This window comes from Argentina anserina, chromosome 4 (genome assembly GCF_933775445.1).
Source record: "Argentina anserina chromosome 4, drPotAnse1.1, whole genome shotgun sequence".
Lineage (NCBI taxonomy): Eukaryota > Viridiplantae > Streptophyta > Magnoliopsida > Rosales > Rosaceae > Argentina > Argentina anserina.
In genome coordinates, this window is record NC_065875.1 from 13,916,568 (window position 1) to 13,943,985 (window position 27,418).

The 27,418-nt window shown below is 40.2% G+C and overlaps 3 protein-coding genes across 4 annotated transcripts; 2 read left to right on the top strand and 1 right to left on the bottom strand.

Moving 5' to 3' along the window:
* The first annotated feature begins 11,648 nt into the window (after positions 1–11,648).
* Positions 11,649–14,548, top strand: LOC126791647 (primary amine oxidase 1). Its single transcript, XM_050518121.1, has 4 exons — positions 11,649–12,782; positions 12,882–12,995; positions 13,525–14,063; positions 14,392–14,548. Exons 1-4 carry the CDS (start codon positions 11,649–11,651, stop codon positions 14,546–14,548), a joined length of 1,944 nt encoding a protein of 647 aa, XP_050374078.1.
* Positions 14,549–17,937: 3,389 nt separating this feature from the next.
* On the bottom strand, positions 17,938–22,081 carry LOC126790908 (exosome complex component RRP41 homolog). Of its 2 annotated transcripts, none has more exons than XM_050517281.1 (13): positions 21,941–22,081; positions 20,379–20,432; positions 20,241–20,287; positions 20,099–20,159; positions 19,921–19,959; positions 19,764–19,831; positions 19,571–19,649; positions 19,435–19,471; positions 18,879–18,995; positions 18,693–18,778; positions 18,484–18,573; positions 18,314–18,378; positions 17,938–18,188 (listed from the first exon to the last, which is right to left on the bottom strand). In XM_050517281.1, the coding sequence occupies exons 2-12, from the start codon at positions 20,430–20,432 to the stop codon at positions 18,331–18,333; spliced, it is 726 nt and encodes a 241-aa protein (XP_050373238.1). In that variant the 5' UTR covers positions 21,941–22,081; the 3' UTR covers positions 17,938–18,188; positions 18,314–18,330. The 2 variants fall into 2 exon arrangements, with proteins under 2 accessions (XP_050373238.1, XP_050373237.1); XM_050517280.1 differs by lacking the exon at positions 21,941–22,081 and adding an exon at positions 21,280–21,406.
* Positions 22,082–24,705: 2,624 nt separating this feature from the next.
* On the top strand, positions 24,706–27,389 carry LOC126791089 (thermospermine synthase ACAULIS5-like). Its single transcript, XM_050517494.1, has 10 exons — positions 24,706–24,964; positions 25,361–25,427; positions 25,514–25,608; positions 25,751–25,853; positions 26,096–26,184; positions 26,290–26,446; positions 26,550–26,625; positions 26,728–26,786; positions 26,877–27,013; positions 27,150–27,389. Exons 1-10 carry the CDS (start codon positions 24,765–24,767, stop codon positions 27,235–27,237), a joined length of 1,071 nt encoding a protein of 356 aa, XP_050373451.1. The 5' UTR covers positions 24,706–24,764; the 3' UTR covers positions 27,238–27,389.
* Positions 27,390–27,418: the final 29 nt, after the last annotated feature.

The following is a 27,418-nucleotide window of genomic DNA, read 5'->3' on the forward strand; positions in this document are numbered from 1 at the left end:
TAAGGCAAGTGTGCGTTTCATACCTGGGTGGCCGGCCCATTTGGAATCGTGGCATTCCTTGGTTAGCTCCCTTCGTAAGCTGCCCCACTTCGGTACGTAGATGCGGCGGCCTCTCGTGTAGAGAAGGTCGTCGTCTAGCCAAAACCTCCGGGTTTTTCCTTCCTTCACTAAGGTGATGAGGCTTTGTGCTTGAGGGTCTACCCTTAGTCCCTTTTTGATCTTGCTTAGTAATGGGCTAGTGACTTGAGAGATGCTTGCAAACTCCGCCTTGCGGCTTAGTGCATCCGCTACCACGTTCGCCTTCCCGGGCTTGTACTCCATGGTGTAGTCAAATTCTGCCAAGAAGTCTTGCCACCTTGCTTGCTTCGGACTTAGCTTTTTTTGAGTTTGGAAGTAGCTTGTTGCTACATTGTCGGTCATGATCACAAACTTTGTCCCAAGCAAGTAATGTCTCCACACTCGAAGGCAATGGATGACGACAGTCATCTCCTTCTCTTGCACGGTGTAGCATCGCTCCGTGTCATTAAGCTTCCGACTCTCATAAGCAATTGGATGCCCCTCTTGCATGAGAACCCCACCGATGGCAAAGTCGGAAGCATCGGTGTGCACTTCGTATGCCTTGGAGTGATCCGGTAGGCTAAGTACGGGCTCCTCACATATCGCCTTCTTCAAGTCTTCAAAGGCTTCTTGACACTTTGTTGTCCATTCCCATGCTTTGTTCTTCTTGAGAAGGTCGGTTAATGGTGCAGCCCTCGCCGAGTATCCCTTGATAAAGCGGCGATAATAGTTAACTAGCCCAAGGAAAGATCTTACGTGATGTACCTTGGTGGGTGTCTCCCATTATTGGATGGAATGCACCTTGCAATCCTCCATCATAAGCTTGCCGTCCTTGATCTTGTGCCCCAAGAACGACACCTGCGGCTTCGCGAATGAGAATTTCTCCATCTTGATGTATAGCTGGTTTTCCCGCAAAACCTTAAGCAGTTCCCGCAAATGCTCCACATGGTCTTGCTATACACCACTATGTCGTCCAAGTAGACGACCACAAACCGATCCAAGTAGGGGTGGAATAACTTGTTCATCAAGGTGCAAAAGGTTGCCGGTGCATTAGTTAGACCGAATGGCATGACCAAAAATTCATAAGAACCGTACCTCGTGATGCATGCGGTCTTTGGCTCATCTCCTTCCGCAATGCGCACTTGATAGTACCCCGAGCAAAGGTCTAACTTGGAAAAATATCGTGCATGGCCCAATTGATCAAAGAGATCGGCAATGAGAGGAATATGGTACTTGTTCTTTACCGTGATCTTGTTGAGTGCCCTATAGTCGATGCACATGCGTAGAGATCCGTCCTTCTTCTTTTGGAACAACACCGGGGCACCAAACGGGGCCTTCGAAGGTCTAATGAACCCCGCGTCTAAAAGCTCCTTCAATTGCCTCCTTAGCTCCGCTAACTCCGGCGGCGCCATGCGGTATGCACCCATGGTGGGTGGTTTGGTCCCTAGTTCCAATTCTATCTCATGGTCGATCTCTCTCCTTGGGGGTAGTCTCTTGGGCAGCTCCGCGGGTGATACATCCTTGAATTCCTCAAGAACTGCAGCTACCTCCTTGAGCATGTCATCTTTTGGCCGTGGCTCCTCGTCATCGAACTCACTAAGGATGGCCAAGTAGCTTTCCTCTTCCCTCTTGATGCCTTTCTTGAATTGCAATGCCGATAAGACCTTGATGTCTTGCTTTGTCCTCGGGTTGTTGGCACCACACACGACCTCTCGCCATCCATGATGCATAAGCTATTGGCGAATGGCACCGGGAATGCCTTGACTTGATCGTGGAACTCCAACCCCAAGACTACCTTGTAGTCATCCATCGGTACTATCGAGAAGTCTAGGCTCCCACACCAAGCTCCCACGCTTGTCTTGACTCCTCGAGCTACTCCTTGTATGGGGCGGGCAGGTGAGTTAACCGCCTTGATGGAGCCCCCTCCATTGCTTGCCTTTAGTCCTAGCCTGCGTGCCTCCTCAATGGAAATGAAGTTGTGGGTTGCCCCCGTGTCGAGCATTGCCGTTGTTGGCTTCCCACCTATGGTGATGTCCGTAAAGAGTAAACCTTTGGCTTGGACCTTGGGTGTAGAGCGGATTGCATTAAGCACCTGCAAAGACCCCAAGTGTGCACCTCCATTGCCACCCTCGGCTTCACTCTCGCCTTGATGACTTCCTAAGAGTGCGCTTAGTGCTCTCCTTTGTGGGCAATGCCTAGCCCAATGCGGACCATCGCATAGGAAGCACTTGTTGTCGTTTGGCTTGTCCGAGCTCCGCATGTCCCTTGACTTGCCTTTATCCTTGAACCTTGCCGAGTAGCTCTCACGGTGGGGCTCCTCCTTGCGTTGGATTTTGTCTCCCCCACCTTTGGCATAGTTGCTCTTCTTCTCTTTGGGCTTAGTGGTCTCTCTTGGACTTGAGAAATCGACTAAGCCTTCGGCCACGGCTATGGCGGTAGCAAGGTCTTGCACTCCACGTCGCCTAAGATCCGTCTTGGCCCATGATTGGAGACCATCCATGAAATTGAAGAGAGCATCCTTGTCGGATAGGTCGGGAATCTCAAGCACCAAGTTAGTGAATTCTCTAACATAATCACAAATTGGCCCGGTGTGCTTGAGCCTTCGCAAGCGAGCTCTTGCCTCATCCTCGGCATTCTCGGGATAAAATTGCTTCTTGAGCTCTTTAACAAAGTCATCAAAGGTAGAGATGGTGCACATACCTCTTTCGACATCTCCTCGCCTTCTCCTCCACCACAACATGGCGGTGTCGGTGAGATAAAGAGTCGCGGTCTTTATCTTGGCATCCTCCTCCATGATGCCTACGGCCCCAATGTATTGATCTAGCCCCCATAAGAAGTTGTCTACTTCTCGAGCGTTGCGCATGCCTCCAAAGTTCTTTGGCTTTGGCACCTCGATCCGCTTGGCCTCCACGCCGCTGTTGGTGCTAGCCCCCGCGGCTAGTGCGCGCTTGCATAGGGCAAGATCTGCCTGCATTGCCTCCATGCATGCAGAATCTGCCTGCATCTCCTCCATGCGTGCAAGCATGCTATTGTGCTCCCTTTCTTGCACCTCACGCATCCGGGCGAGTTCCCCCATGAACTCCTCGCGAACCTTGTCAATCTCTCCCCGCAAGGACTCCTTTAGCTTGAGCATCATGCCCTTGATCGCAGTGTGGATTGCGGCGTCCTCCGCCTCCAAGTCTTCCACCTGGGCTCCCATGCCACTCACGCTCTCTTCCACTTGAGTTAGTCGTGAGTCGATTGCAGCTAACATGTCCTTCACTCGTTCCTTCTTTGGAACCGTCGGGTTGCAAGTTCTTCATGACCCTTCTCTTGCGTGTCGTCGGAACCACTACCAACAGGATTGCCATTCTTTTCCATTGTGTCGAGCTAGCCTCTTGATCGAACTTCGGCTCTGATACCAACTGTCACGAGCTTACTTCTTTCGCTATGCAACTCGTGCGGCCTTAGCAACTCCCTTATGCTAAGTCGGCCTTACTCGCAAACGCCCTGCTAGAACAATTAAAAGGCAAGAGAATATTTCAAAAGAGAACTTATATTGAACAAGAGAACTTACAAGTTTACTTGATAGCTTGCTTGCTAGATTGCTTGATGGAGCAAATGAGAGGGGTGTCTTGCTATTTATAGGCATCCTCATCCTACTTGGCTAGTTCTAGAGATTTCTAGGACTATGTACAATGTAGATGACTCTAGAGAGTTCTATACAATGCTACATAACTCTAAGAGGAACCTTGAGTGTTCTAGAGAATTCTTGAGTGGTCTAGTTCTCCTAGCCTCTCCAAGGTTCTAGAGATTTCCAGAAATGTCTCAAGGCTTCTTGAGACTTCCACCGTCTTCTAGGATCTTCTATGACCTTCCAAGGTGTTCCGCCATATTCCGGATCCGTCTAGAATGCTCAAGGTAAAATTTGGCTTAAGTTTGGCGGGATGTGACAATAGGCTATTCGAAAGAAAGGTTGTATGCTAGTTGAAAATGAAGTGACATGTATAGCAAGCTATCTAATAAAAAGTTATGGTTATCGAGACTTGAATGTAATGTATGGGTAGTTGTTGTCAGTAATTGAATACACATATGTATCCTTGGAAGAGAATGTGGTAAAATAAGAGATGCTTGAATAGTTTGAGTAAAAGATAAGGAATTGGAGCAAGGATTTAGTATGCATACATGACTAGCTTATGCCTTTCTAATGTGCCTCGCAAATGTGATGATCATACTTGATGCATGACTGAACATTGTGTCTTCCTTGTGGGCATGTAGATTGTGCTTTGTGTATGACTACAATTTGAATCTTTGTTGCTTGGCTTGTTGATTTGCTTGGTGTATGACTTGTATCTTTGTTGCTTGGCTTGTTGATTTGCTTGGTGTAGGACTTGTATCTTTGCTGCTTGGCTTGTTGATTCTGCTTGGTGTATGACTTGTATCTTTGCTGCTTAGCTTGTTGATTCTGCTTGATATATGATTAGTCTTTTATATTTTGTTGCGTGGCTTGTGTAATTGAGGTATTTCTTTTGTAGATCATGAGGAAAGTGGTTCCAGCGGTGGTAATGATTTGAGTGATGTGGCTGGTTCCTCATATGATTCTTCCAAGTTTGTGCAAGAGGAGGCTCTAGAGGAAGCCCCCGGGAATGAGTATATGAGTCTGGTAAGCCATTTGTTTCTTTGCCTGCTTGCTTATGCTTGAATGGATTTTTATTTTGGCTTGACAAGACTTGCTTGATAAAACTTGGCTTGTAGTTGGTCAATGGGGGAGAGTTTGATACATTTTGCTTGATACTTGATGCGTAACAGCAGCTGAGTTTCATCCTTCATTTTATTTGATGAGTAACAACAGCCAAGTAACAGCAGCTAAGTAGAAACAACAGTTGCTTCAACTTCATGATCTTAACTAGATTAGGGATTTATAGGCTCATATGCTTAGCTGTTTGGCATGCCTCAGACTTGCTGCTGAGAAAGTGTTGTGTCATTTAGTAATATCTTATTCTTTCAAGCCTTTCATTTCTACTTTATTTTTGCCTCTTGTTTATGGCATGATGCATCGGTTTGACGTAATTTGTCTGCTTGGGCTGAATGTCTTCTTGTATGGATTTTCGTTTCTGGGAATTCAGTGTCTTCTTTCATGTATCATGTTGTTGTGAGCGTATTATGCTCATCAATGGGATTGTATTATGCATGTTGCTTGAAAAGTGTATTGCACTGATTACTGAGAATGTGTTACGCTTGCTGCTGGGAATATGTTGCTTGCTGCTGGGAATATATATTCATGCTAGTGCAAGTCTACATGCTTTTAGCTGGGAATGTACTATGTTCTATGATAATTGACAACATGACTGGAGCTTTAGGAAACAGATTTGTATTAGCCCCCAAACGTACAATCAAGATATAAGGCATGAGAATTGAATTAGTATCATTTGTGCTTGACTGCTAGGAATCTGATTTGTATCATTTTTAACAACAGAAAATACGAATAAATATGCTAACAGCTACTGCTTCAAGTTTGTTCTGGATATGCTTATTTGTAATGTGTTTGGCCTGCTTGTGAAAAGAGTTTTCCTTGATGACATATAGTAAATACCACTAGTGACTAAGCATGAGTAATTTGGACTGAGCATGAAATGGTATGATGCTGCTGTATGAAAGGTTGTGTCTTTTCTTTACAACTGCATGTTATGGGGTTGCCCCATAGGATGTGAGTGTAATAAGTTTGCATGGTGTTGACACCAGTTGCTTTTCATATGAGATGAGCTTGGTGCATGAGTATCAGACCAAAAAGTCTTGTGGTGGAAGAGAATATTGTTGGAAGTGCATTGGAATGAGCTAAAATGTTAGCCCTCGAGTGTGTTTACTGGATAAGAATTCGAGTTTGCTTGCATGAGTTTCATCAATGAATATCACCATAAAATTCTGAGGACTTATGCTCCTTGAATGATCATTGGCGAGCTTGAGTGGAAGAGTACTACTAACACTGGATAAGTTAGTGCTGAGATGGACGATTAGTTACTAAGTTGTTGAATGTTGGTACTTGGACTAGGAGACTCTATGGAAAAAAATATCGCCGCCGGTACATCAGGTCTCATGTTGTCGGATGGATGACACAATTGTAAATGCATGGTCTTGTACAAGATGGCTGCATAGAGAGATTGAGCATCGAAAAGAAAGAGTAATTCACCAAGTCTATTGCCGAAATTAAAATATATTTCCCTCTCAGACATAAAGTGTGGATGGCTCCTTTAGTTTTGCTTCAAACATGAAGTTGAGATAACAGTTGTACCTCCAATGAAACAAAATCAAAGATTAGCAAGTATAACACGCCTAGAATATAGCCAATTGCATGTCGTGGATGCTTGTTGGATATAAACAACATATTAAGGCAGTGTGAAATACTTTAGCCAAAAATGATAAGAATGATTAAGGAATATGGAAATTCAGTGAGAGTTCAGAAGACTTAGCTTCAATGTGAAGTCAGAACGATTCGACAAATGCATAACGCCTGAGCAGTAGCAAAGCATGAGATGTTCAGAGCGACGATGATAATTTGTTCGAGAGTCAGATGCTTGATAACAAGAGGCCTTGTTATGATTGCATATAATATGATGTCAGGCATGGTTGTATCAATTAGCCTTTGGAACAAAACACTTCTTGCTGCTATGCCTGGTTGAATGGAAGGACTACATGATGAACTGACTTTTGAATCACAACCTAGTCTCCCCAGTAGAGTCCCCAAATGTAAGGGGTGTTTTGCGGTGCGACTAGGCCCAAAATCAATCGAGGAAAGGATCCAAGAACAATTTTGTTGTGATTCATCTGACTTGATGGTAACGGCAGCAATTCACTTGTAACAACATCGATTCACTTATAACGGCAAAGATTTGCTTAACCATAATATCAGAAAATATAATTTACACGAAACTTATAGAAGGCATAGCAGCAAATCAAATTCACATGAAACTTACAGAAGGCATGGTATGGGAACTAGATGCTTGTGAGTTTAGTAGAGATGAGATCGCATGATTTGGATGATGATTAAGGTGTGGTGGGTAAGGGTTTGGATAAGAGAGATAAAGCTTGCTCTCTTGCTAGGAGCTATAAGGTTTTTTCTGGGTTAGGATGAGATCAGATTGAATTGGAATCAATTAGAATGAATTGGGATGAATCTCCCCCAGGTTGGAATGAGTTGGCCTCAATCCTCATGAATTCCCCCTCTTTATAGCGAAGCTGGGAAAGGAATGAGAGCCTCAAGGACCGCTGGTTTCTGGGATTCTTCTTCATCTCGGATGCGTGGCCTATGGATAGGGATGGTGATGGGAAGGATAGGTCAGCACCTTGGTGCTGCTGTCACCAACCAAAGATCATGGGCTCCTTAAAATCATGCTCAAAAGAAGTTGTGGGGATAAGAAATCAAAGAGATCTTAGAAGATCTAGGCATGATTTGTGCTCCCTAGTTTTCTGGTGATGCTGGAAATGGCTGAGCACCAGTCTTAGCAGCAAAAGAAGAGAACGTGCCTTCTGTTTGAGGAAGAAGCAGCTGGGATGGATTTGGGTCATGTGTTATATGATGGGTTTTGGGCTAGAAATGAGCTTGGGTTTCATTTTGAAAGAAACACAAGTAGTCACAAGCTCTGTTACCTTCCATACCACGACTATAGAGCGTTAATTAAAACGTCTATAATAAACCCTGTAAAACATCATCGTTAGTATAGAATAAGCAGGAATCGTTCTTTCCGGGGAATTGAATGAAACTCTAAACTTTTATTGTTGACAAATAATGGGGGGGGGGTTTGAGATTGATTATTAACTACTGAAATAAAACCTAAATTACTATTTACATGATCGACTTTTCTTTAACAAACTTAAACCAAATTTATCATTACACCACATAATTACAAGTTCGAACCTATCATGCATTATAATTCGACCAATTACATACTTTTTAGACACCAATACAATTAGAGCCTTAGTGGATCATCTAATCATGCAAAATTTCAATTAACATTTAGATTGACTTAGGGCCTAATCTAAATTTGCATGCAATCGAATTCAATAACACTTAGAATAGAAATCAAATAAGATTACATTTAAGCACCAAATCTTTGTTGGAGATATGTTTCATGTATGACGTCACCCACCATGGCACCATGGTTTCACAATAAAAATTTCCAGAATTTTTACTACTTTTAATCAACACAAACCGAACCTACTTAGAGCATGATTCGATTTGTGTCAATATGGTTGATGAATCTAGCACTCAAACATATTCTTAGAGACTGCATTCAAGCACTAAATTCATATGCACATATCTGAAAAATTATCTAAAAATATGAGAAAGATGATTAGAACACAACAATAGAAATACAAACTCATTAATTATAGAAAACCATCAATTCGGCAAAGAACCAAAAATCCAATAAAACAATCTGAAAATTTCGATTCTTAATACAAAACAATAATCACACACAAACATCATACTACAATCTTCATAAACAAAGTATTGTAGAAAATCAAAAACGAACAAACCCGTGGAGATGAGTTGCGAGAATCACACGTTGTAGGAACCTTAGAGGTGTGTCTTTAATAGTGATTTCGGTGGAGATAGAATTTGTATATGGGGGAGAATGGCTTCCTGTTTTAGTGAAGGATGTTTGAGGTAGTATTTTGGTAGAGTTTTGGCTCTTGAATGGAAATGAGAAGTGATATTTTTCTTTGTGAATGATGTGCTATTTATAGAAGAGTTTTGGCTCCTTGAATATTATAGTTTGGACTTTTTCTCTTTAATTTCTTTCACTTATTTTTGTCATTGGTGGGTGCAATCTCCTTTGATAAATTCATTCTTTTTCTCCTTTATAGGTGTCTCATTCTTTCTCTTTTGCATTATCTATTTCTATTCTCTTCCTTTTTCTTTCTCTCTTTTTCTTTCACTTATTTTTGTTATTGGTGGGTGCAATCTCCTTTGATAAATTCTTTCTTTTCTCCTTTATAGGTGTCTCTTTCTTTCTCTTTTGCATTATCTCTTTTCATTCTCTTCCTTTTTCTTTCTCTCTTTTTCTTTCACTTATTTTTGTCATTGGTGGGTGCAATCTCTTTTGATAAATTTCTTCTTTTTCTCCTTTCTAGGTATCTCATTCTTTTTTTATTTTCCTCATTTGCTTGACTTTTCCTCTATTTTTTTTCCTTCATTGTACAATCTGAAAATAATAAAAGACAAGATGATTCATATAAAAAGATCAAGTAAGTTACTAGAATATGAGAGTAAGATTAGGAAAGTTACGGAAAAAAAGTTTAAGTTCAAGTAAGATTTTCCAAAATTGTACGTTTTCTAGTCTAAAAATGATTCCTAATGCAAATATGATTCTCAAAATATCGCCAATGCGACCAAAACGTAGAAAGATGAAGACTCTTAATCCAACTAGGTTTCCTAGTCCTACAAGGATTCCTACTCAAACTAGGACTCTAGACCAAGTTTGCGTTTTTAACTCATGTAAGCACAAAAATGCATCCAATACCGCCCAAGACTCTTATTACGACTCAATGACTCAATAGTACAACAATAAAGGCTAAGTAAAGTACAAATTGAGGTAAAAACATGTTAAGAACGTCGCACAAAATATTTCTATCAACGACCCTCGTATAAGCCCCAAAGCGTAGCTTGGGTCTACGAGAATTGCATGACATATTTTAATTTATGCTTGGCTTGATATTAAGCTTGGCGTGATTTTAGGACCGTTGATTCGGTTCTTCGCATGCCGGGCCTTGATTTTGGGCTTGTGGAAAAAGAGGCATCAACACCCAGGAACCCCATAACAACAAACACTACAAACACAGACAACTCTTACAATTGGAAAATTAATACCTACTAAGCAAATCAAAGAAAAAACAAACCAGAATAAGCAGATGCAGAAGTTGTCGACAAATCAACGCTACTAACCAATTGAGTGATCTATTTATATCACGGATATCATGAATAAAGGTGGAGAAGTACCCCTACTTAATTAAGTTTATATGAGGAGATTACATAATCTCAAGATCCCTCTATTGATTTTTGTTGCTCTGATAATATTATTCATATATAAGCATGAAATCAATATCAAATGCTACAATCAAGGACTAGATATTGAATTCAGTTTACTCATTCATAGTTGGGTTTGTAAAAAATGGCAGATGTTTCAATCATGTGAAACATGTCGTTTTTGGGTTTTATGATTTTTTTGTTTGGTGAGTGACACATCTAGTAAATACCAGCAAAATAAAGTTTTGTTATTCAAGTCCAAAATATTTTTTTTAAAAGAATTAAAATCAAGCTAATAAATATGTTGGGTGTAATATAACATTGGTCTAGATTTGGGGGTATATATCTCAATCCCACATCTTTTCTTGAAGAGATTTCTCCTCATTTGAGTAGGATGCTTACTTGAATCTTTCTCGAACATACTTCTACTCACTTGAATCACCGTTGAGTTCGAAAAGACTTCTTCTCACTTAAGTGAGTAAAAGCACCATCGAGTAGATCACTCTTCACTTAAATATTCCTCATCACTTTGATCTTCCTTCAGAAGACTTCTCTTACTAAAATTACCGTTGACGAGATCTCTCCTCACTTGAATCTTTCCTCAGGGAGAGATTGATATGTCATTATATATGTCAATGCATCAAATCCATATTTCATCATGGGGTCTTTCCTGCGTGTTGGGATAACTGGTTTGCTTGAGGTTAGGAGAACAGAATACAATCGCAGAAACCAAATGGAGGAGGAAGTCTATGTTTACACCAGCTAGTACGTAGTAAAATATAGTTTGGCTGCAGATGCATCATGATCAGTTTCTTTACTTTCTTACCTTTCGCATTGATCTTGACATTGATAGTGAATCCAACTCCTTTATCAAGTAGCCGAATTGCTTATTTAGTTTGAAAGATCATCCAAGGTGGTGATTCTGCTTGACTAAAATGAACGTTTCTGTTTTCTATTGGGTTTAAATCATTTTCAAACTCCTTGTATTAATTCCTGAATGAGGCCTCAAACGAGCATCGTTGGTTACATATTTAACCAAGCAATTTGACATGATATACATCGATATATATGAGCACTTCTAGATATTTCATCTACATGTCATTTAGGATTTCAATTCGAAGGAAAGGTAGTTAGGATATTTCTTTCATCCATTCTTGAACCAGTTGACCTTTTCTTATGCAACCCTTAAATGAGTCTAGATACAAACTTATTATATAGAGAGTTGGAGACTTCAAACATGTGACTTGTTTCAAGAGAAAGTTCAGATGCAAAGGCATGTGTGGTTAATCATCGTGCCCATCACATTTTCACTGTCAAAGGCTCAAAGCAAAGCAAACTCAGATTAATTATGTCTTGCTCTCACCGCAAGGAATGAACTAGTGAAATGCAAGAAGCTTCAGAATTAAAGTCTAAGCTAGACAATGTGAGTTGGCCGGCCATTAAAGGCAGACCACCCCATGCTATATTATGCAGATGGAAACTGTAGAAGAAGCACCAGAGAATAGATTCCAGGCATTGTTGCCTCTTTTGTCTTGTCAACAAGCACCTATTCACATATCTTTAATTTTTAGGACTCTGGCAAATCAAATCCATGACTATTTTGTTTATAACTCTAGCTTTGATCCTACAATGCTGCCTCACAGCTGGTATACACCACCCCCTAGACCCTCTCAGCCCGGCTGATATCAACAAAGTAAGGCTCATAGTTCAGAAGTCTCACCTTGCAACTCTTCCTAATCTCACCTTTCATTATGTCGATATCGATGAGCCTGAGAAGGCAGATGTTCTCAGATGGCTATCTTCAAGCTCAAGTAATCCGAAAAGGCGCGCCCCTCCCCGCCGGGCACATGTGGTGGTTCGAGGCGGTGGTGATACACACGAGCTCGTGATGGACTTAGGTACCAACATTGTCATATCGGACCACGTCCACACTGGTAATGGTGAACCTCCTTTTACCTTCAATGAGTTGTTCAAAGCTAGTAAGCTTCCTTTGACTTACCCCAAGTTCAAGAAATCAATCTCAACTAGGAGACTGAATTTGTCTGAAGTTTCTTGCATACCATTTACGATTGGTTGGTATGGGGAACATGTCACAAGGAGGGCTTTAAAAGTCGAATGCTTCTACAGAGGAGGGTCAGTTAATGTCTTCACTAGGCCAATTGAGGGTATCACCATTCTTGTAAATGTTGATTTCATGAAGATCACAATGTACACTGATAGGTTCAAAGCTCCTTTGCCTAAATCTGAAGGCACTGATTTCCAAATCCCAAAAGGGAAGTCACATTCTGATCATTGCAACAGAACAAGTAGTGGTATTTCCATGGAAGGCCACAAGGTGAAGTGGGAAAACTGGTTTTTTCATGTTGGGTTTAATGCCAGAGCAGGAATGATAATTTCAACAGCTTCAGTATTTGATGCCTTGAAGAAGAAGTACAGGAGTGTGCTGTATAGGGGGCATGTGTCTGAGACCTTTGTGCCTTATATGGATCCAACAAATGAATGGTACTTCAGGACTTTCATGGATATAGGTGAATTTGGGTTTGGGAGATCAGCTGACTCTCTTCAGCCATTGATTGATTGTCCTGGAAATGCTGAATATGTCGATGGATTTATGGCTGGGGCTGCTGGGGAGGTGCAAAAGGTACCAAGGGCTATATGCATCTTTGAAAGGTACTCGGGAGATGTTGCAATGAGACATACTGAAATTAATGTCCCTGGAAAATTGGTAAGGTAGTGTTTGATTAATTTAGAGTGTGAAGAAACATTGAGCTTGGTACTAGAAAAGGAAAGGTGTGATGTTGATGTAAATTGGGTGGTTTTGCAGATAAGAAGTGGGAAGCAGGAGAAAACTCTGGTGGTTAGAATGGTGGCTACTGTGGGTAACTATGACTATGTTCTTGATTGGGAATTCAAGCAAAGTGGCACCATCAAAGTTGGGGTAAGTTTCTTATTCTTTTGGTCCACTCTGATTTTTTGCTGATGATTGAGAAAAACTACGTTTTTTTTTCCTTTTGAAGTGTAACTAGATCACCATGTCAAAACCAGTTCTCTAATATATACTTGCTGAAACTATTCGACATTTCTGTCAAAGTAGTAGAGTTAAAACTCTTGTTGCAAAATTAATTATCTCTTTAAAACTTTTTGTCAACACCTTCATTTCATTTTAAAAGAACAATATAATTTTTAATGGCGGCCTAGTACCTAGACTTGCTTCAAATGTCCCTAATAAAGAAGGAAAACAAGTAAGAAGATCGTTTGCAACTTACTTTGAGATATTTTACATCTAAAATTATTGTGAGTTGGTTAACTACTAGATTTTACATCTAAAAGTATATATTGAAAAATCTCATAAAACAATGATAATTTTTCTCTTATTGAGTGATCGGTCTGATTGATCTAGTGACCTCGTGATGTGCTAACCCTAATTTCCTAAACCTTCTCTAACAAGGTGGACACTTTATAATCAGGTGGGCTTGACCGGTGTCTTGGAGGTGAAAGCCATGTCATACACAAATGACGACCAGATAACTGAAAACGTGCACGGGACGTTAGTCTCTGAAAACACCGTTGCCGTTAACCACGACCACTTCCTCACCTACTATCTAGACCTCGATGTTGATGGCAACGACAACTCCTTTGTCAAAGCCAAGATGAAGACGGCAAGAACTAACGACGTCAGGTCACCTAGAAAGAGTTACTGGAAGGTAGTAAGAGAAACGGCCAAAACTGAAACCGAGGCTAGGCTACGCCTCGGCTTGGAGCCAGCCGATTTGTTAATTGTGAACCCTAATAAGAAGACTAGGCTTGGAAATGATGTAGGTTACCGGCTGGTCACCGGACAACCGGTAACATCTCTTCTGGCCGACGATGATTACCCACAAATTAGGGCTTCTTATACCAAGTATCAGGTTTGGGTGACTGCCTATAATAAGTCGGAGAGGTGGGCCGGAGGATTCTATGCTGATAGGAGCCATGGAGATGATGGCTTAGCTGTTTGGAGCAAGAGGTAACTTACTTGATTTTTAATTTTCTTACAAATGACGTGATTAATTGAAATGAACGATCCCCTACATCTGACCTTAATTTTAGTGTACCTTTCACTTAGATTGATTATATCACTTAAGATAGGATTGCTTGTATCAGTGTCTACGTTAAGCCACCTTAGATAGGAGTGGCCAAGCAACTGAGACAGGATGCAACTTCACTAAAAGGATGTATATATCGATGATTAATAATTGAATTGGACACTAGAATGAAACATTGGAGCGTATCACAGTTGTGAATTCATGAGCTTTAATTATTGCATATTGAATATTTTCATGCATGTCCTGCAGGAATAGAGCAATTGAAAATAAAGATATAGTACTGTGGTACACGGTGGGATTTCATCATATCCCATACCAAGAAGATTTCCCGGCCATGTCCACACTCCATGGTGGATTCGAGCTCAGCCCTGCAAACTTCTTTGAGTCCAACCCACTACTCAAATAAAGTTGCTCCAAGCCTCCAGAGTCCAGACCATGCTAACATGGGCATGGGGGCATGACATCATAATTGTACATGAACTATTCATTCCCATAAAATAAAATTATGATAATTAGTCATTAGTTCTTTAACAATGTCCTAAACTCCTAATTGTAAAATGTAATTCTCCCGGTATATTTAATAGTTATAAGTATGTGTTGGCATAGGCTTATGCCCGCCATAATCAACGCAACTATCAGCACACTAAGGGTAATAAATAATTCAGACTCGCAATACCAGCAGTGAGTCAGCCGCACTAGCTGTGCAACGAGCCACTCCGCGGTCCAAACCGACTACGGACGCGCCCTCACGCGCATCCCAAAAAAGGCTCCAGAGAACACATTAACCAGACTTTATCCCACATCGGAAGATGAGTGAATGATCTACCTCAACTCAACTATAAAAGGTCAAACACTTAACCTTATAAGGTAAGTAAACTAAACCACTCACTGTTACTCCGCATAAATTATTATCAACTTGACTTGAGCATTGGAGAGCTGAAGACCAAGCCGCCGTGGTTTCCACTTTGACGATTCGTGCTACTTGTGACAGGAAAGGACTGACGGTGTTCCTCAACCAATTCATCCTCATGGCCGGAGCAGCACACACGACTAACGGTATATTCCAGGTAAAGCAAGAAAGCAGGGAAACGCTGGGCGCCTTTGTCATGCGATGGCAGACGGTCGCATCCAAATGTTGGAACCTCAACAAAACACTTGCCTTAGTCGCATTCAAGGAATGACTACGGTCTGAGAATTTCATGTTCCATATCAACGTGGACCCTCGAATGCGCGACGCCACCTACGATGAAATTATGACAGAGGTGGTGCGGTACGCTCAGGCTGAATATGTCACATACGGGGAAAAGCGAACTCCGGTAGCATCGGACAAAAGCAATACGCCGCAATCATCTGTACCTACAAACACGATCCCCTTACAGTACGAGCTCTTCCCTGGTACAGAAAACCGCAACAAAGGAAGGAAAAAAGAGTGGCACCAATCAAACCGCCATGACTGGCGTAACCATGATCGGCACAGAGACCGAGATAAGAACAGGAGACTCGGCGACGAGCGTCGCGACAACAAAGACCCTCGCCAAGTTAACGCGATGGGTCGCCGCGGTAATCACACAGCACCGAGGGAAGAAACCCTATAAGACTTCTTCCACAAACATCAGGGGATATTGAGAAAGCCAGCGAGGCCACTACGAACCGAATGAAAATAGAAGCCACAACACGAATGATTGCAGAACCCTCCGCACATTGAATCCAACGACGATACAGGGGTTCGGGCAGCGCATCCAAGAGCACAGCAGAATGTGGTGGCTGCAGAAGAGAACCTACGCCGCATCAACGTAATTAAGGGTGGAGCCCCAATGACAAATATGTCCAACCGTGCAAAAAAGAGCTTCACCCGTAGCAACCACCCTAGGCAAGTGTGTGCCATCACAGGGGGCAACACCAAAAGGCAGAAGAAATGATGGAAGCAGATCACCTTCACTGAAAAAGAGGAAATCGACATCTCTCTACCCAACGACAACGCATTCCACATAGGTAAAATGATGATCGATACGAGATCCGCAGTTATTGTCCTATTTAAGGGGTGCTACGAGAAGATGGAGCGTAGTGGTAAGACGTTAGTACAAGACCACGAACCGCTGATCAGCTTCTTTGGTGACATAACACAACCTCTAGGCTCGGACTACATGACGGTACGTATTGGGACATCGCCATGCACAGTCTGCGTCGTAGCCGAGTTCATCGTAGTTGACACCTACAATTCTTACAACGGGATTATCGGTCAGCCTACTCTCAACTGAATGCGAACCTTTATTGTTGGGTACATGATGCTCATCAAATTACCAACCCCAAATGGAACAAGACAGGTCCGGGGATCACAGTCTGTGGCGAAAGAGTGCCAAGCATGCGCAGTTAGGCGCACGCGCAACCGACACGAAATCTTGATGGTACATGCTGCAACAAACTTAACCAACAACGTCGTCGACGCGCGAGACGGCGAAGTAACAAAAAGTAAGAGCAAGCAAAAGGCTACGCCTTACGAAGCCAAGACTCCAGCTAATCCCAAATCTTCCTTGAAAAACATCACACTGTTCCTGCATCACCCGGAGCGAAAGATCAAGCTCGGCGCTACTCTTAGCCCCACAGTGGAGAGGGACCTAACAAACTTCTTGGGAGAAAGCATGGAAGTATTTGCATGGTCATACGAGGATATGCATGGCATCTCGCCTGACATCATCATGCACGAGCTACACATCAAACCTTCAGCATATCTAGTTAAACAAAATCGCCATAGCTTCGACGACGAGAAAAGCATGGCAATACACCAGGAGGTCGACAAATTGAAGGGCATGAAGTTCATTAGGGGAGGTCCAGTACCTAGAGTGGATTTCAAACTGTGTCATAGTCCGTAAAACAAACGGCAAATGGCAGATCTGTATGGATTACAAGAACGTGAATAAGGCATGCACTAAAGATAGCTTCCCTTTACCCCGAATCGACCAATTAATCGACGCAACAGCAGGTCATGAGCTGCTAAGCATAATGGACACCTACTCTGGGTACAACCAAATATGCATGAACCCTGCCGATCAGGAAGCTACGACCTTCGTTACTGACAGGGGCCTTTATTGTTACAATGTCATGCCCTTCGGGTTAAATAACGCAGGGGCTACATATGTGTGTTGTGTCACACAAATGTTCGATAAGCACATCGGTCGTGAGATTGAGGTACACGTGGATGACATGTTGGCCAAGAGTGTCAAAGCCGATGACCACGTATCCAACCTCCGAACCATCTTCAACGTGCTTAAAAAATACAAGATGCGGTTGAACCCAGAAAAGTGTTTATTCGGCTTAACAATAAGTAAATTCCTAGGCTACATCGTCAGTTAACGCGGCATAGAAGCAAACCCGGAAAAGGTACAGGCCATTTTGGACATGGCGCAGTCGGTACTTAGGTGGGGTGGCGACACTTTCATTCCCGTCTTTATGGTTGCTACTAGTGGCGTGGCATCGATTATTTTTCATTGCTGCTTAACGTCTACTTGCCTGGGTTTCTCTCTAATTTCATTGTCATGCGGTCATGCCTCATGGTCTACATTGGGATTGTTTTGCTCTTGATGTACAATAAAGCTTTAAAGTTAACAAGCAATAGAGTAATTGTCCAATGCGGTTGGTCCGGACTGAATTCTCATACCAAGTAAAATTCTCATAAGGCTCCGCTTTTAGATGGAGTTTTAACATGACAACTGCAACTTCATGTCAAAGAGGGATGGTATGTTTAACTTGTCTTGCTTCCTAGATGGTATGAAATGTGAAAGAATTATGAAGCGGAAGGAGCGTTGATTCGTTTCATATTACTTCAGATCTTCGATCAATTCCAACACAAATAATATCACTTAAAACGAATATTTAGTTCAGTTAGCAGATTACAACTTAATATCAGCCTTAAAATTAACCAATTTCGGCATGAACTGTTTCCATATTCTAAAACAAACTCTCCATTTCATGAGTACAGCATCATTCCAACCAAGCGTGATCTTCGTCCAAGCTTACTTCCATCCGCCAAATTACATAGCGTAGCCAACCTAAAGTAGATCACAAAACACAAATTACAAAAAAGGATCAATTGGTCTGCAGGTGACTGTTAGAACTTGACAAAATTGTTGTCATCAGTTCATGTTTCCTCAACTTAACAAAGAATGTTGATCACCTTAACATGCTATGAAACTATGTTCCTCGAAGATACTCCAATTGCTTTGTATTCTCCAATAATATCTGACATAAGCACTCATTAAGCAGTAATCATCCACATGACAATACATGGATTTTCATCTGGTTTGGAAAAAGAATATAAATAAATGAAGTGAATAGATGGCTTACTTCTCTAATGTATTCTGCAACTGCCTTGCACCCCTCGATCGCAAGTTGCATTACATTTTCAAAAGTATCCAGCGACAACTTAGCATCCATCTGCATTGAATTATCACGAATGAGTGGTTTATAGCAGAATCCTGAGATGTTAACTGATACAGTTACGTGACTTAAAATTGGGAGGAGTAAATTCAATAACAGATTTTTATTTTAATAACCTGAAGAAGAGTCACTTTGTCAAACTTGGGCATAATTCCTAAAGTGACATCAGCGCCTCCAGCACTATCTTCTATATAGTTTAAATCTGTCCAGCCAATAAAATAAGCTCTTAGAGTTTCTAGTATGGAGGCATTTATGCCAACAAAATATATTCCCAGTACAAGTAGGTTTTTAAGTGAATTTACCAAGTAGAGGGGTGTTATTAAGGAACCCAGCACTGCAAGAAGTAACAAGATCCCGCATTGGAATTCCAGCATCTGCCAGGGCCAGGGTTGCAGCATTGATACATGCAGATCGAGTTCCTGCCCAGAAAACAAAAATGCAATTAGACTCGAAGATAGATCTTCTCATTCTTAATTGAACCATAGTAACATTTTTTCAGTATTTACATTTAAAGATGAACAGAAACAGCTTCAGAAGCAGTCCTATTTATGCCCAATGCAAAAATAATACTAGCAATCGGTCAACTCTCAGCATAGTTTGACTGTTAACAAGAACTGCCTTAAACAAAGGGTGGTGCTATTGTACAAGTGCAGCTGGTTCATTAAAAATTCTCGTGCAATGAATTGAATAGGAAGGCCTCTTTCCCTCAACAAGCCTAATTCTACTATATAGTATATACTGGATAACACAGGATCTTGCATGCATACACAAAAATAGAAGAGCAGCCTAGACAATACACAATCTGAACGTACAATTTATCAACAGGGCTTAGGACTGCATAGACGCAACAATATTTACCTCCATCTGCTTGGAGAACTTGCACAAAAATGTCTATCTGCAAAAACCAAATGCAAGGTACAATGTTTCAGAAAAACAATTTACAAACTCAAGCAGACAAAGTTCCCTTCATAATACAACTGAAGCTGAGACAAACCTGAGATCGAGGCATTAAGTTGGTCAAAATGCATTCTTCCATGGTTTGACGAATAACTAGAGATATCTCAGTGGATCTCCTGAAAGCATCAAGGATGCACATATTAGTTACAACACTGTAATACTAAGCTTAAATAGAATATCATTTAGAAAGAGCATATGCTTGAATACTGGAAGGGAATAGAGCATATAACCTATCACCCTTTGGTTTTCTCATTCGGTCTCCAGTGCTAAAATTTGCCATGGTGTACTCACATCGCACCTATGTTCAAGAATTACAGAAGCAGTATATTCAGAGAGATAAATAAGTTAATTTAGTTTAATAGATAGAGGTCTCGAAGACTACATTACCAATGCATTAGAATTCAGTTGTTGGCTCCTATTTTGAACCTGAAATAACAAAGTATAAAGTTCAAATAAATATTCAACTAAAATTTGATAAGAACTTTGACTAAATAATGACTGTGCATGTTAGCTTCGACTTTAGCTCATAACTAAGCAGCATTAGAGAAAAAAAAAGTTACTAAACCTCTCTAGGGCCATATACAGCAGCAAGAACTTTAGTGTTACCCATCTCGAACATAGCAGAACTGAAATTTGATATGCAAGATGAATTAATAGCAACATAAAAAGATGTTATTAAAGCAGGAAGAGAGGTGTAGTGTTAGAACCCGTCGGCTTTGGATACAACACCAATCTCTGCATGAATTTTCCTCATCTTGGATCAAATTAAGAAAAAGAAGATTAATCAACTATATAAAACACAGATAAAAGTTAGCACAAAAGAAAATCAAAGGATAGAGAAATACTTCCATGGGACGGCGACCATCTAACCGAAGACCTTCAGGGCTGACAAACTCCATCTGTTGAAATATTAAAAAAATCAAGATATGATAAATTAGATGCATGTTGTTCTTCAACACTCTAGACATGATCGAGTACTATCATTCATCCTTCCTTCCCCTATATCGTATGACCTCAAAAGACCAAAAGACATCTCAGATTTGAAAACATCAAAATTAGCCTATGACTCTGTAAGTTCACAAAAGAAATCTTGTCATGCATTACAAATTTCTTTCTTTCTTAGTGATCCTTACAAATGTCAATATCATCAAACTGATGTTCTCTGTACTTGCTCTTAAGTTATCAACCAAAATTTCAATTGCACCACGATGATTATGTACTGTAAGTATATTCTTTGCGACTACAAACAACAGTATTCAAATGTAAACTAACATCTCCGCATTCTAAAGAAGAGCGATCCCCAACCATTGTTCAACTTCTCAAGAAACCTAGACAGACCAACAATCTCCGACCACAGCCCCTCCAATCTCAATTCAAGCATAGCAGTTAAACCCCAATACGAGACTGAAAATTTTAATGAGGAAAACTGAATGGGTGTTAAGGATTTCATACCTGGGCTCTAATGTTAATCGAACAAGTAAGGAAAATGTAATAGTGAAGTTGTGAACCCAATTGATATGATTGACAAGGTAAGGTGAAACAAACGAAACCCAGAGAGTGAAAACTGACATATTCCAACATCTCAAACCTATCCGTACCCAATTCCCATCCCAATCGGGAGCAAACAAGTTAGAGCATCCAACTATCTAATACTTCCGAATTAAACACAGAAACATAATAACAGTTTGATTGAGTCAATGAACAAATAGATAAGAAACAGGTTCTGATACAAGACTGTACTAGCACCTTATATGTGAAGGTGAGTTTTGTCGGTACGGCAGTGACAGAGTGCAGCTGCGGCGAGTAAGTAGAAACCGGGCGGAGGAGAAAAGAGGAAAAACCTTTTGGGGGTTTAAGGGCAGACTGGGTTGTATTCATTCGACGGTTTAGGCTTTCAGCTCCATACGACACCGTTTCAGTTTGTGTTTTTTTCACATTTATAACTTTTTACTTGAGATTGATGTTTAGTTTACTGCACTGTCAATTATCATTTAGTCTAGGGGCCAAGTCTTCTCTTTATAAGTAGTAGGCGGTTGTGAATTCGACTCACACCATCCGTTGTAGTAATTGAGTTTTTTTTTTTTCATTTTAAAAAAAAATTACACTGCACTATCAATGTGTATTTTAGCAGTAGCATTCTTGTTGGTATGAATGTACAAAAGAAAAGAAAGTCCACATAATCTAGTATCAAAATCGAAGTCCAACAGAGAAATTCTAAGCTTTACCATGAACCATGATGAGCTTAAGGACACAACCAATGTAACAGACACAACCCAAGACGCATTTCAACAAAACATAACCGGTTCTTGGGGGATAGTGATTAATTACAGATGCCCAACAACTGATTCAGGCCATTAATCTAGTATTACGTATATGCATGAGAGGAAAGAGCAAATGTAGAACTTACAGTTCACAATTGAGTGATATAAGAAAAATGTCTGTGAGGATGTCGGGTCGGGCAAGGTCGACCGGGGTGATGGCAATGGTGAGTGACCGCCGGTGACAGAGAACGAGTGGAGGCAGGCTTCCGTTGACCAGGGCAAAGGAGACGGCGCTGGCAGTGGCTGAGAATGGGTAAGTCTATGGTGTACAGGACTTGAGTTCTCCCCAGTTTTAACTTTCTTTCTAGTTTTTTTTTTTACTTCTTCATAAAGTGTATATGTAATATACTTTTATTAACAATGTGCTAGATTATCTGAGCACTTCTGTAAACCAAACTTCAACAGACCATCCAAAAAACAAAATCTCAAGTCCTACCCGCGGCTAGAAATCTTGAATCCACCCATTTTTCTAATTTGAATAATCCGGGGTTTATTAGACATAGGTGGAAACATTGGAAGGCATACTTTACCACCAGAGTAAAGATCTTAATGTAACTCTTATAAATGTCAAGTCGAAAATGTGTTGATCCGAAAAGCCACAAATGTGGTGGTTCATTCTGGCCTTCTTTACTAAACGGCGAAAGAATAGTTCACTCTCATTCTGGCCTACTAGGATTGAACCCAACAGCGTAGTTCTGTTAACAATCAAATTTCAACTTGGCCTCATAGCAGCTTTGGTGAAATTCTCAAAACAAAGCTCGGGTTTGAGTCATGCCATTATAACAAGTAGAGGCACGAGACATTGTACAATGTACACCGGTGTATTGCCTAGCTAAGTTCTCATCACATGATTCATTATGGGAAATGAGAATACATCATTTTGGGTGCAGAAAGCAAAGAAGTATTTCCATGAATCATATCAAATCATTTGGTGGGTGACAAACCTTGCCTTGGTGAAATGATTTGTTACAGGTCACGAAGATATATGGGGGAAGGAAGCAAGTAAAAGATTATGGAACACAATTTTGTCTTGGGGTCCTTTGAGTTTGATAGAGTTTTTTAGGCCTTTGAGAGATTATCATGACTTTCTAAAACAAGAGTTTGGCAGAATCCATCATCACCACCCAAACACACACTACAAGAATGATTTCTTTGTATAATTTGTATTCATAGTCGGCCTGCATGGAATACAACGATTCCCCACCTCACTTCTCCAATGTGCCTTGTGTGCCCTATGCCCTCAATGATCCAGAGGCAACAGTGTTATTGTTATACAAAACAGAAGGCACATTGTCTTTCCTCCTTTGTTTTGAGGAATTGTTTTGATTATTTGGTATTGAATAACAAGATAAAGTACAATTTACACTAATGCAATATTGAACAAAAAAATAAAGTTCTAAATTACAAAAAAAAAATTTACATAAATTTCCTCGATGAAAAACATAAGAGACAAAATTAAAAGGTGAAAAAGAGACTTTATAGGTATCTCCGATACATAATTAAACTCTAACCATGTCTAAATAATCATCCAGAAGCTAGTTCGAAGTGCGCGGAACGCATGAAATGAAAAGGACATGATTCTAACTGGTGTTGAGAAAACGTGTTTGCGAGCATAAATGAGTGGAACGTTTGGACTAAGAAATTTGAAGGGAGACTAAAGAAAGAAAGAAAGACGAGTCCAATCTATCCTCTAACAAACGAGCATTTTCATTCTCTCATCTCTTAATTTCTTTTCACTATATGCAAAGTATAACACTCTATATCATCGTGATGCAAACCTTACGCCACTAGGTGAACCATGACTTGGAGTCCTCATTACACACACCCACAAATTGGAGGAGAAAATTCAATCATCCATTGACATGATATAGAAAAACAACCATGATTGAGGAGTGACATTCAAAGTGAATAATATTGGATGAACCAAATGGACAACTAATAAATTGTGGTTTAAGTAAGAAATGGTGAAGTAATTTTCCAGTTTTAGGGGAGCGAATTGATGCGTTAAATGGTGAGTGAGGGTGATGATGAGTGCGCCTGCCAAAGCATGCCTTCAAAATCTTTTGAAGCAAACAGAATGTTATCATGATCTCCAGTGCACGCCCTTAAAATTCCTCTCCCCTCTCTTGTTCCAATTCCAACCAAGATCTTCACACATTCTTCAAGTAAAGAATATAAAACCACAATTTTCGCTTCTTGTCACTCCCTCAATCATGCTCTTTTATCCTTTTCCCTCCTCTAATACCATTATCAGTAGTAATTTAGAGGTGTTTTCTACCTTTCATCAGTTTCATGCATGTGTAACACCGTTATACATATCGTAAGTTAAATAATGTGTTAACGCCTATTGGCACGACTCATAGACATTTCATAAACTAAAATATAATTTATCTTTGACAAATTACGTATTTTAATGTGTTAATTCATCACAGACATATGTAGATATATTTAAAATACGTTTTTCTTTACAACTAATATTACATTACACAATGCGTAGAGAGAATGGATTGGATGGTACATAGACGATTGGATACACCATCATTACTGTTATAACAATGGAACACAATTTTGATACAACTCTACATACACAACCAAACTAGGAAGCCACAATGTTCTTTTAGCTTTACGGATTCGAACGAAGATATCTTTGTTGGGGCTCTTGTAGTCTCAAGCATACCCACTTCAAAGAGATCTTCCCCCTGTATTTATATATTCTTCCCCCTGTATTTATATATTTGTTGGTAATGATGGTTTCCTAGTTATCTATCCGACCAGAATCCCTTGGCCACCTTTTTCCCCCTTCTTATATTCTTAGAACCCTCCTCACTTCTGCATCACTTCCATCTTTCACTCTCTCACACACATACACTTAATAGACACTGATCTTTTCTATTCTGAAGTCATAGCAAAATGGGTGATATTTCTTATTCCAATGGCAATGTGAATGGGAATGGGAATGGGAATGGAATAGAAGTGAACTGCAATGGAGTGCATGGAAATGGAAATGGAGTGAATGGGAAAAGCCATCCAGTACTGAATGGCTACCGGAAGAGCTGCTGGTACGAGGAAGAAATCGAAGAAAACTTAAGATGGAGCTTTGCTCTTAATAGGTATAGTTACTTCTCTATGCATTTTCAGTGAAATCAGTTGCATTATTACAGTAATCTTGGCTTCTGCTTGATCTTTTTTCCATTTCACTTCTTCATTTTGGTGTTCCTACTTCACTATACACTTGAATGTGGAAATACATAATAAACTTCTAGCTGACTTATGGCCCTCTTTAAGATCTGAGGGTGAAAGTTCCTTTACAAATTGAATGGATTTTTTTAAAAGTGAAAACATTATTTTTGACAAGAAATCTTGGTCACAAAAAGGTCAGACAACACATAATATTGTTGGAATAGAAATTAGTATTCTAATCAGTGTTTAGTTTCATCATTTACATACTGTAAGTTGTTACTAAGCAATAGTTCTTTTCTTTTCTTTTTTCTGTTTTTGTAATGCAGTATTCTGCATACAGGATCTACTCCATACCAAGACATTGCTTTGTTGGACACAAAGCCCTTTGGAAAGGTCTGATTTTTACTTCAAGTTGGAAAAAACCAAGTGATTCATGCCATTTTTCTTTTCTGTAGTTTTAAACCTTCTGTTTTTTGCAGGTTTTGGTCATTGATGGGAAGCTTCAAAGTGCCGAGACTGATGAATTTATCTACCATGAGTGTCTTTGCCACCCAGCACTTCTTCATCATCCAAAGTACTTCACCTCTCTCTTTACATATACATACAGAGATGATACATATAGATATTTATATACATACACAAACATCATTTATATCTACAAGAAATTATTATTTAGTCTTAGTAACTCAGCAAACATATTTTAATGTGAATATTAGTCCTACAAACATCTTCATCATGGGAGGAGGTGAAGGCTCCACTGCTAGAGAACTTCTGAGACACAAGACTGTGGAGAAGGTTGTCATGTGTGACATTGATGAGGTAAATTAACTAGCTCTCCCCATGATCTTTATTCTTACTAGAAACTGATCGATTCTACTAAAAGCTAAAAAACATATCCTTTTACCTGTTTTAATTTTCAGCTACTTTTACCAAAGTTCCTTTATCATTTTTCTCTTGGATTCAGAAGAGACAGTCTGAATTACTATTAGGGGTTTAATAATTTATAACACTATTATTCAACAAAGCAATTTGATTATGAATTTTATGTTCACATTATGCAGGAGGTGGTGGAGTTCTGCAAATCCTTTTTGTATGTAAATAGGGAAGCTTTCTGTGATCCAAGACTCAAGCTCATCATCAATGATGCCAGGTTTTATTTGTGAATATAGTACATACATATATATCAACATCGATCGGATCTAGTAACCTCCAATGTAGTAATTTTGCTGTTACTGATTCTTGAGGTGTTTCGCAGGGCTGAGCTAGAACACACAGAAAACCACTATGATGTGATCATTGGAGATCTTGCAGACCCAATTGAAGGAGGACCGTGCTATAAACTTTACACCAAATCTTTCTATGAGTTAATTGTCAAACCTAGACTCACCAAGGATGGCATATTTGTCACACAGGTACCTCTTCTGAAGTATTAACAGGCCATCACACACGTGCATGAAATTTATCACATGTATAAACGTACATAGACTGAACTGGTGAATCATCGATATTTTGTAGGCTGGTCCTGCTGGAATTTTTAGCCACACAGAAGTATTCTCTTGCATCTACAATACCTTAAGGCAGGTCTTCAAATGTAAGTCAACTTGATCCATAAGACTATTTCCCTTGAGGCTTAAGCCAATATTTTGAGTAATTATAGCTCTACACTTTCCTTATCACCTGTTTTGTGTTGCAGATGTTGTGCCTTATTCAGCTCATATTCCTTCTTATGCTGATACTTGGGGATGGATTATGGTAAAGAAGTCCTCAATTGTAATTGTGTAGAGAACTAGGACCCTATTTGAATTGTTAACAAGGAGGCTAAATAGTTGCTTAAATTGACAGGCTTCAGATACCCCATTTGTGCTTAGTGCTGATGCACTAGACCTGAGAACTAAACTGAGGATCAATGGGGAAAACAGATACCTAGATGGGAAAACGTTTTCATCAGCCTCTACCTTGAGCAAAGCCGTTCGCAAATCGTATGTCACATGCCATATAATGTAGTTTCCTTTTTCATCTAAAATTTGATGAAGCAGTTACTGATTCATGATCTGTTCTTTCTTTCTTTCTTTCTTTCTTTCTTTCTTTCTTTCTTTTTATTCTTTTTTTTTTCAGGTTGGAAAATGAGACTCATGTATACACAGAAGGGACTGCAAGGTTCATATATGGTCATGGTCATAATAGTGCCCAGAAATACAATTAAGCCAGCAATGTGAAACACAGTAGTGCAAGTGGATCGGAACAGAACCTGGAATCCCCTTTGTAGTTGTCTTTCGATCTTTATTTTTCCTATCCTTCTTGCTTGTGTAGTAACCTAAAGTTTATCATATAAAACTTTGCTTGTTGCCTATGAAATGTTGGCATGATTGATCAAATACTGGTAT